This window comes from Lathyrus oleraceus, chromosome 3 (genome assembly GCF_024323335.1).
Source record: "Lathyrus oleraceus cultivar Zhongwan6 chromosome 3, CAAS_Psat_ZW6_1.0, whole genome shotgun sequence".
In the NCBI taxonomy this organism is placed as follows: domain Eukaryota; kingdom Viridiplantae; phylum Streptophyta; class Magnoliopsida; order Fabales; family Fabaceae; genus Lathyrus; species Lathyrus oleraceus.
The window spans coordinates 496,519,277-496,530,226 of record NC_066581.1 but is presented as its reverse complement, the minus strand read 5'-3'; the positions used below and the strand labels follow the sequence as shown (position 1 = coordinate 496,530,226).

Here is a 10,950-nt window from a genome sequence, read left to right as displayed (position 1 = left end):
TTAGTTTAGTGATTAAATTAATATTTTTATTTAATTAACTATTTAATTAATATATAATTTAAATAACTTAAATTTTATTTATATATATATATATAATTATATATATATATATATTATATATATTATATATATATATATAGTTTGATATGCCTTATATAATAAATTCTTTTATATGTAATGCAATTTGTTAAGATAATATTAACTATGTTTTATATGTAATATCTATTAATATAAAATAATTATTTATATTTTTAATATCTATTGCATATAATTAATTATATTTTTAAGAGAAGACAATTGATAATTATAAATTTTAATTAAAATTACTATATTATATTTTATATCATAATTTTTATATTATAAGTTATAATATTTATTTATCAATAAACATGATTTAGTGATGTCTTTAAAAAAAATTATATTAATAAATGATAAATGTTTATAGCTTTTATTTGAATTTGAATCTAAAATCGCATACTTATGTAATTTTAATAGTTATTATCATTTTGTTTTAAATATTATAATAGTAATATTTATTTTTTTAAATAATATATACTTTACATACTAAATTAATATATTATTATATTTTAAATACAATTTAATTAATATACATGTTGTTAATGTTAAAAAGATTACACTTATGTTCAATTATCTCATAAATATAAATGTTTGACCAAATATTTTATAAATAATAATAATAATAAAAAATTAATATATGTAGAATTAATTTTTACATTGTTCTATTTAAGAGGAGGAATGTCACTCTATGTAAACATTTTGTGGACTATATTTTTAATCAATGTATGATTTGAATTTTTTGCAATAATATATAATATATATACTTAAATTAATAAAATATGTGAAATATAAAATATTGGGTAGAGTCTATTTAAACTGCCAAATTAAATGATATGGATGTGTATACTCACTCTTCCAATGTGGATGTGTCATACCAAATTGACCATACAGATGAAATTGTTATAAGGAGAACAAAATTCTGACATGATATGTTGTATGACTTCAATTATACTTTTAAGCTTTCTAAAATTTATATGAAATTTATCATAACAAAATTATAAGAACAATCAACTACCACCACTTAAAATGTTAATTTTCTATTAATATCTTACGACAGTTGTGTAATAGTATATTATACTTACTTTTATAGTACACTTAAAATACACTCAAATTAATCTCTTTTCAACTAAGAATATGTTCAAGAAAAGATCTACTATTAAAAAACAATATTCTTGTTAATTAATAACCAACAAAATTAATTCTTCAATAATGTCTAGAAATTACAAAGCACAATCATCTTATTATTATTAATGAAAAACTATAAGTTAAAAATAGGTTTATGAAAAACAATCCTGCAAAATTTAATAAAATAAAAATTCAACTAAAATTAGAAAAAAAATATTTTGTATGTGTTTGTCTTTCATTTGATATTACAAGTTTGTAAAGTATAAAATTAGTCAATTGTTTTATATTTTCATATCAAAGCCTTTATATATTAAAGGAAATTATATTTTAGCTGGATCAAACTTTGGTTGCAGGAAACTAGCTTGTCAATGGAAAATATGTTTGGTGTACTGTGTTTCTATTGCCATTTGGACACTCATTTCCTCAAGCATATCAGCATATCACAGTGTAGATTTGTCTTTCTAAATATAATGTTTCCATAGTGCAACTGAGTTATTGCAACTAAACTGGATAGGACCATTAATGTTTCCAAGAATGAACAGACAAACACAAAAACAGAGTAAACCTTTTGTGGTTCCTTTTTAGTATTGAGCAGTAATCTCTCCATTATTATGCTCCGAAACATGTATAATGTTATTTCAAAGTTTCCACGTTTTTTTGGCTAAAATGGGATCTCAGCAAGAATAACATAATGAATGATGTTTTTACAATTTTTCAAAATTTTCCAATTGGGATTTGTTGAGGCATAAATTGAAGGCTGGAGCCAACCAATGGATAAATGACCTTTGACTACAATTCATTGTTAGACTTTAGACTCACTTTCTATCTTGTTCTATCCTCTACCTCCCCTGCAAAACTTTATTTGTTTTGGGGTGGGAATGGTGATTTATTCAATCCCCCTAAAATGCTTTAGGCAGTTACATCTTGACATACAAATTCGTTTGTAAGAGATTCATTTTGCTGGGCCAACTATCCACCTCTGAAAAACCCTGACTCTAACGCTCTCATCTCCTTAGACTCGATCACTAATCAAGGATTTATTTTCCCTAAATTAGGTTTAGTCAATATCCCAGTCTGAATTATTCCACATATTTTAACACTCATTCAGAGACATTTAATTTTACAGTCAGCAGAAGTATTTCCCTCTTGTTACCATCCCTTTTTCACCGGTTTCACATGTCAACCCCACAATATCACTCACCTAACTCATTTTTCAGCCAGCTTAGCCCACCAAAACCAGTAGCAAAATCCCAATAACCAAAGGGCATTTATACAACCCTCCATTAACTCCTCAGCTTCCGGCCAGTCAAAGAAATAGCCCACTCGTCAATAACCTCCTCCAACGGATAGGGGTCACAAATTAAAATTGTCTCCCCTGACCAGATTTTGACCTAATGAAATCACACACCCGGAATCAATGTGATTCTTGATTTATATTTCATATATTTTAGTTTACCAAGGGTTGAGTGGTTATTTTTCTGATTTAATGACAAACTCTTGCTCATTCGCCCTCCTATACAGCAATGCTGATGCTTCCACCCTGTTTTATTTTAGGGGGGAGGAAAGAAGCAGCGCAAATTAATTTAGATATAAAAAAGACAGGAAGAGGATAAAACATGAATATCATAACTTTGAAGGTACTCACCAGCTAGGATGGACTACAAATTTCCCATTGGAAATAGCCCAATTCACCTGTGCAGGACAAAGTAGCACTCATCAGAAATAGACTTATTTAACACCCGACAACTAAGTCTGTGCCAACTATCACAGTAATGAAGACTTCTCTACATGTGGGAAAAACATTGGAAAGAAATGGCTCTCTCTAAATTGATGGGAGTTTAATGATTTTTTATTAGTTGATTTCAACAAGTGTCACTGAATATTTAGTAATCAAGTTGCAATATTAGCAAATTGTAAAGAGTGGCAAGGGTAACTAACTACTAACTAGCTAGAGGGATCACCATGATATCCACATTCTGGGTATTGATCAGAGTAGTCAATCCCGGGTAGCAGTACGGAGCAGCCGGCCCCATAAATGGGATTAAAGGGTAGTGTATTGTGGGATGGCCGCTATTTGATCATTTTTTGGATAAATTACATGAAGAATAATTATAAACATATGAAGTGCAGAGAGGTGAGGGGGGAACTTGTGATTTTTCTTTGGAACGACTGAAGTGCACAAACGTCGGTGAAGGAAGGTTAGGGTTGAGAATCTCAACTCAAATTTTATTGAAAAACTCGAAATTACCCTTAAAACATATTAACTTTAAGGGGTAATTTTGATTTTTCAGAGGCGAAAAGGATAGCGGGACAGAAACCACTCCTGGGTGGGAACCGCTCCAGCCCCTCTAGTGAAGGAGAAAATATTAACCTAACAACTATCTACTAACATTGGCTGTTTCAAAAATGAAAATATCAAACAAAATAAAATATGCATGCCCAGGGAGACACTACCATAACAAGGTGGAAGTTTTGAAATCAAAGTATACCTTATCAGTCCCAAGGGAATTCGCAACTACATGAGTAACCTGATCATCAATTTGGTTTGTGCAAGAAGCACCAAATTGTTCAGCTGTCTGCCACAATGGGTGAAGGTGGGGATTGGCTTCGCCAACAGGAAACACCCTACTAAATACTATACGACAACCATCCAAGATTTTCCTCTGCTCTGAAGCTAGGATATTTCTGACATCCACTTCTTCTAAGGATTGAGAAGCAAAAAAGTTTTGGTGTATTCTCTCAATAACCTACTCCGGGGAGAAAGAAATTATAGACAGTAAAAAATAACAAATCATCCCAAATCAAAGAGAAACTGAATATAACCTTACCCCCAAAGAGGATGCCAGACTTCCGGTATCAGGTCTCTCATCGTGATCAATCTCAAGAAGAGAAGGGCCAGGAAGCCCAAATTGACGTCTGCTACAAGGGAAGTATGTGTACCTGCAATATTTTAAACTTAATACAGGGACAATGCATCAACTCAATAATAATAGTAGTAAAGACTAAAGAATTGCATGCAAGAGAATTGTGGGGGCTATGACGCACTGACCTTTCCACCACTATAAGGTTCAGTTTGTTATGAGGCCAGACTCTGACAGAGTCATCTATAATTACAACAGATGATTCCATACCCAAAACGCCTTCCAAATCTTTGCTTTTAGGCACTCTCTCGTCACCATCAACTGTTTCAGTATCATCACCTCTAGAAATAACTCTACCAGCAAACAATACTCCCTTTGGATCAAGCACCTTTGCCATTTCTGTTGCATATAGCTTGTTTCCCATAGTGTAAAGATGCATCTCAAAGAGCTTACTAGCCTGTAAAGCATAAGGGAAAGATGTGAATGCTTTAATACAAAATTAAGACAGGTGCAATATCATACTTAACGCAATATAAAATCCATATTACCTTCTCCAGGAAGTTCCAGACTCCTGGTCTGAGTTTAGTCCACATTCCCATATGAGGAAAACGAAAAAGATGCCTGTGAGGCTTCTCACGGTCTTGTTCTTCTTTCTTTCTCAATATCTCATCATGCACGGGATCAACTTCCATAAACTGAAAGAAAAAAGATTAATAAGCCATCCTCCAAACTTTAATCCTCAGGACAGGAGAACCCATTCCATGCAAATTACCTTAGCCGAATTGAGAAGTGTATGGTCTAGGTCCAATACAAGGCACAACTTCCTAGCAGCGAACATTTTATTCTGTTCTTCAAGCCTCCTAGTTCTCTCTCTTTGAATAGCAGCTTTCTGCTTCTCATCATAACCTTCAAAAAGGTGCTCAACATCAGCCCATGTATTCTGGGGTCGAGAGGAATCTGATGCGCATATTTCAGGAGCTGATTCTACGCCATCTTTCAGGTTCTGAGGGAGAGGTACAACAGATTTCTGCTCAGCTCTATCTGATGTAAAAGGGACAGATGCAGAAGAAACATTCTGAGTAGCAGGAGGGTGAGTTGTTGGTTCTTGGGGAACAGACATAATATCAGCAATGTTTTTCAGATTATTGGTAAACTGCCGAGTAATATCTGGTTGCAGGATTAACGGAGATGTCAAATTTGTCTCGACACTAACACCAAGCTTTTGGGCATTAACATTTTCCCCAGTTCCCTGATTATTTGGAATAGGGGATACAATTGTTTTGGATTGTTCACTCCCCAAACTCCCACCCTTCTGGAAAGTACTACTTCCATGGAGAATGCGACGTGGGTCACGGGGTTTCATGCGAATCTTTCCAGAATTAACTTGTAGGATTGGTGTCTGAGTATCAAAACATGCAAAAAAGTTAAACAGCAGTTAGCCTTAAGGAGCAAGCTTCCATGATAACTAACAATCTGGACTCATAATGAGGAAACAAAATGCTAAACTTTCCACATTAATTCTCAAATGCAAGTAGAGGAAAGAAATAGAAAATTGGAAGAATATCAAGAATTGACTTTTGAAACATTTACTTGAGAGAAATAATTTCATAAAAGGATGTTACCATGGAAGTTGCTGGTGATGAAGCTGGAAGCATTCCAACAGAACTTTGCGGAAGACCAGCAGTCCTTGCTGGACCTGTATTCACTGTTGGGTCTGTTCCGCTTGTTGAATTTGAGCTTGTTAAATGCAGTGTACTTGTATCACAATCAACAGGTTTTGTTTGGGCTTCTGCTGCTAATCTCTGCTGTTGCTCTAAAAGTAGATTTAGTAACATGGTTGGATTTACAGCTATATTTTTCAATAACTCAGGTAGGGAAGTTGCAGCGCTGCCACTTGTAATAGGTGTCTGTTCAATCCCGCTACTTGTCATGGTCAAATTACTAGAACTAGTGTTCATAGTCCTTTTGAGTTCAGTTTCCCCTTTTTGAATTAAATGGTTCCGTTCTATCAACTGAGATCCAATCACAGTATTTTCTTCCAACCAACCACCTTTTCCATCCGTAGTTCTTTCCTCTCTGGTGTTGTGCTCGGAAATTTCCAAAGACCTTCTAAGTCTTTTGGGAGGGCTAGCATCCAATGAAGGTTCTTCTACAGCCTTTTGCTTTCTTGAGATTATTCCTCCAGCATATTCCACTTTGGGCATATTATTTGTCCCTAATGGTTGGTTAAGATCTAAGGTACTGGCATCAGAATTAATGAAACGAAGCCTAGGATCTCTACTCTTTGCTGAATACCGGTTGATGGAAGTAGAAGAAACAGGCATTTGATCCAAGGGGGGTGACTTAGAGCTTGCTAGTGAAGCAGCTATAGAAGCACTTGAAACCTCACCATTAGTATCAACAACCCCTTCCTCACAGTCACCCGAAGGAGTTGGACTTGGAAACTTATCATCGGTAAAGAAGGAACTCTGACTAAACTTTTGTTGATACGTGGAAAAAGCTTTCAGAGCATCAGTTTCATAGATGTGAAACTTGGAATCTTTACCACCCAGCTCCATCCTCACAGCCTCTGTCTTACCAGCAAGAGGCAACCCAAATCTATCCATTCCATCTCCAACCGATAACAATCTATTCACAGGAAAGCAGGACGGAGCTTCTCGTGTGGGTGACGGTAAACTGTCTAAATCATGATCCTTGTGTAGGTCAAACAGTGGGAGCATAACCCCCTGCCTTTAATATTGTTCTGTCCATATATCAAGGCTTCGGATGCATTGGCTGAGTTATCATGGACAAGCATACTGGAAGAAATCAATCCAGTGGCTTCTAAACCTAGAAGTTGCTGAGTTCTATCAAAGGCCTCCAATTTTCCCGCCCTGCCAATAACCTCACTATTGCCCAGAGCGTCAACAGAAACAATTGAAGTAATCATGACCTGAATCTGTACAAAAAAGCAAACAAGTTTTAGATTTTACCTAAATTTTCATTTCATTAAATAAGCATTATACGTAGGAATGGGGCATGACTACAAAAAGAGCTGGCATTAAACATCACCTCTTTATTCTGCTCTGGAGTAAATAAATGAGCATACTCATTCTTCAGAAAAGAAAGCAATCTAACATAAAAAATATAACCAAGGAAACATGGTTTAGGGATAGATAATTATGCAATTTGAAAGAATTAACAGCTAAAAACCAAGAACTAATATTTTTAAAACCTTAATAATTTATCCTTATTCTCTTCCTTTTGCAAATATTCCATAGAGCAAAACACCTACAACAAAGACGCAAAATAAATTTGTGACTATATGATCAACAGAAACCAAAACAATACATCAAAATTAAAAAATGAAACAGATAAGGATCTCTAGGGGTCTTACAGAAAAAATCACATTAACTGCACTGAATGACAAACGAACAAGAACGTCTTTTTCAGAACCATCGAACATTTTGCTCTGCAAGGCACTCTGAAGCCTAGTACAAGTTTCAGCAAACGATCTAAAAGAACAAAAATCACCCACAAGTCAATTCACGGTTGCAAATTTGCAATGCAACTCCAATGTCAGCTATTCAGAAAACAACCAACAACCAACAACAAAAACACAGACAGTTTTCACTTACTCTGCAACATTGGCCACATTGGCAACAGTAATATTCTCCAAAACATCCCTAACATCAAGCACCTCAGAGTCAAAAACACTCTCCGAACCATCACCGCCCACCATAACACAATCCATATCATCATCACCATCAATCTCACCCTCCTCCAACTCCCCTTCCTCTCTATCATCATCATCATCCACCACAACAACCTCCTTCAACGGTGTATTCAAATCACCATTATCATTTCTGCTATTGTTACTATTAGCATTAGCATTCGTAGCATTAGAAACAGCATCAAGTTCCATAACAAAAATATCATTCAAAGGCTTATTCTGAACCGCCTGCGCCCAAGCAAGATTATACAATCCCGCAGCATAACCACGTGATATAGTAGGATACTTCGAATACAAATCCTGAACAGCCCAAACCCTAGAACCACCACCACCACCACCATCACCACCACCACCACCACCACTAGAAGTCTTATCACTATTACTAACATTCACTTTAACAACATCTGGTTTCTTAAAATCCTCTTCAGTAATCTCTTCAACCGAAGCAGTATCAGAAATCTCACCCTCTTCCACATCTTCAACAACCTCTTTCCCCATTTCCTCCAAGTTTTTCAAATTATCACAATCCAAAAACGATCCAAAAACCATTAATAAAAAAAAAAAACAAAATCACAACAACAATTCAACTATTCAACTATTCAACTACTGAAACCGTAAATCGGTTTCGAATATCAAAATTGCGAGAAGAAATATTATCTCCGTGATTAAATTAGGGTTACAGCAACAAATTTTCAATTCCGATTTTCGAGATCTCGTGAGATTTAGGTTTAAAATGAAAACGATAATGTTAAAATGAAATCTGAATCGAGTTTCCGGTGATCGTGAAATCGAGATCGAAATTTTCAGATCCGATTATACAGAGACGCCGCGAGGAACGAGTTGTAGAATGAAAATTGAAGAGAGAAAAATAAATATAAATAAATAATAATAGTAATAATATAAGAATAATAAGAATGAGAGAGAAAAAATAGAAAACGGTTAATAGAAATTTTAATTTTAATTTATATTAATTTTAAAAATGACTAGTGAAGAAAGAAGAAATGGTAGAAGAGTGAAGAGATTTTATAGGATTGTGATACGAAGATGAATCAAAGAATGAGTAGGTTTGAGATTTTGAATCTGGACCGTACACGTCAGTGATCCTGGATTGAATCACCGTGCGGCGATGAACGAGAATGACAGTACTAACAATGTAAGAAGCCTTAGTCATCATAATATTCCAGTTTTTCCGGATTCCAAGTTTATTTATTTACAATTAATTTATAATTTGTAATGTCCATTTCATTATAAAAAATTTATTGATTTTGTCTAAATAAAATGAATTAGAGATCTTCTTAATACTTGCATTTAATTATCTATCTTAATAATTTCAAAATATTGAAGAATTGTTTATTTAATTAATCTTAGGTTTCTAAATATAAAAACTTTATGAGTTTCTTTTATTTTTTTTAATAGAAAATTGAAGAAATCAATTTATAACAAATTTTAAATTTTAAAATAGATTAATAACTTCTTTATATATAAAATAATCTTATGTATATCTTTTTATGTATTTTTTATAAAATAATTTTATACAAACATTAAATAATTCACTTTTTTAACTATAAAATTTTAAAATTATACAAATAGTGAGTAAATTTAGTATTTTAATTTATTTTTTTAATTTCTTAATTCATTTTAAATGATCTTGTATTAAAAATAGAGATTAATTACTACACACTGTCAGTGTAAAAAAATTTACACAATCGATTCATCATCATCACCTGTTTTGCATTATTTTATAGATTTTTAAAATAAAAGTCAAACTTGTTTCAGCATCCAACCGTTATGATCAACCGACGCTATAAAATCTTTTTACACTGTCAATGTATTTCGATTAAATTCTTAAAAATATGGAATAGTTAATATATTTTAACTATTTAATTGATAATGATATTATAATAAATAAAAAATGTATTATCTTTTAAATTAATATAACTACTTGTTTTTTTTAAGGATAATTAACCAAGTAGACAAAAACACTTAGGTTGAGGCTATATTTTAAAGTAAAAAAATATTTAATTTTAAAATAAAATTAATATGTTTCTAAAAAATCAATATATATTATAATATGTTTTCCTAAATATTTGAAGATGAGTAACTTTAAAGGTGTTTCGTGTGTTTTAATATTTTGGTTTTTACATTTTGGTATTTTGAAATTTAGTTTGAAGATGATAAAGTGGGACTAAAATTATTCTATATGAGATTTGAGTTTAAGTGAACAATATGTTTTTAAGTAAAAATCATTAATTGCTTGATCAATTAAAACTCCCTATTGGTCCTAGTGAAGTCTATGGTTGATTTTAGGGTTTAAGCTCGTTAAAGAAGTGTAATGTTCATCACAAGGACGGGTTAGGAACCTGTGATTAACTAAGGTTAAACCTAGGGTAAGCCATTAAGTTATGGTTAGTAATCATAATGCCCTACGCCTTGAATCCCTTCTCCATATTGAATCCCTTCTAACATGAATCCCTTCTAGAATGAATCCCTTCTAACATGAATCCCTTCTCTAGAATGAATCCCTTCTAACATGAATCCCTTCTAGAATGAATCCCTTCTAGAACCAGAATCCCTTATGAGTCTCCTAGTTATGATTTTCTCTTTGGTTTAATAAGTTCCAAAAACAAGGATGTTTATTGGTCATGATGAATGATGAATCTATTTTCCATTGCATTAATTGTCTCTTATCCTTCTAATGGTCTCATTAAAAATGTTGAAAGTCGGTAGCATCCTAAACTGTGTTGCTTATATGTTGTATTTTAAAAATAAAATAAAAATGTCGGGTTTAGGGTGTTGCACTTAGCAAGTAAGATATGCCCTATGACAAAATCGCGTTTTTGTGCAATCTTCACCTTTTCGCGCGTAAAATTCAAACCGTTAATCCGATTTCGATTCCGTTTTCGCCTACGCGGTCCTTACACTTAGCCCTATCATATTCTACAGAAAAATTCCAGTTTCAATCATCCCAAAATAATTTCCCAAAATCTCTCATAATCACTTATTTTCCATAGAAGGGATTCATTCTAAAGAAGGGATTCATGTTATAAGGGATTCATGTTAGAATGAATCCCTTCTAACATGAATCCCTTCTAGAATGAATCCCTTCTAAGGAGAATCTCTTCTAACATGAATCCCTTCTAGAATGAATCTCTTCTAACATGAACCCCTTCTAGA

The 10,950-nt window shown here is 33.1% G+C and overlaps 1 protein-coding gene across 1 annotated transcript; it reads right to left on the bottom strand.

Moving 5' to 3' along the window:
- Positions 1-1,754: 1,754 nt before the first annotated feature.
- LOC127128364 (RNA polymerase II C-terminal domain phosphatase-like 3) lies at positions 1,755-8,795 on the bottom strand. The gene is given in 13 exon segments (XM_051057615.1): positions 1,755-2,743; positions 2,849-2,895; positions 3,693-3,950; positions 4,032-4,143; positions 4,253-4,521; positions 4,613-4,759; positions 4,837-5,463; positions 5,687-6,795; positions 6,798-7,002; positions 7,116-7,176; positions 7,279-7,334; positions 7,441-7,558; positions 7,682-8,795. Coding segments are annotated over 13 exon segments (3,723 nt in total). The 5' UTR covers positions 8,326-8,795; the 3' UTR covers positions 1,755-2,673.
- Between the last annotated feature and the right edge of the window lie 2,155 nt (positions 8,796-10,950).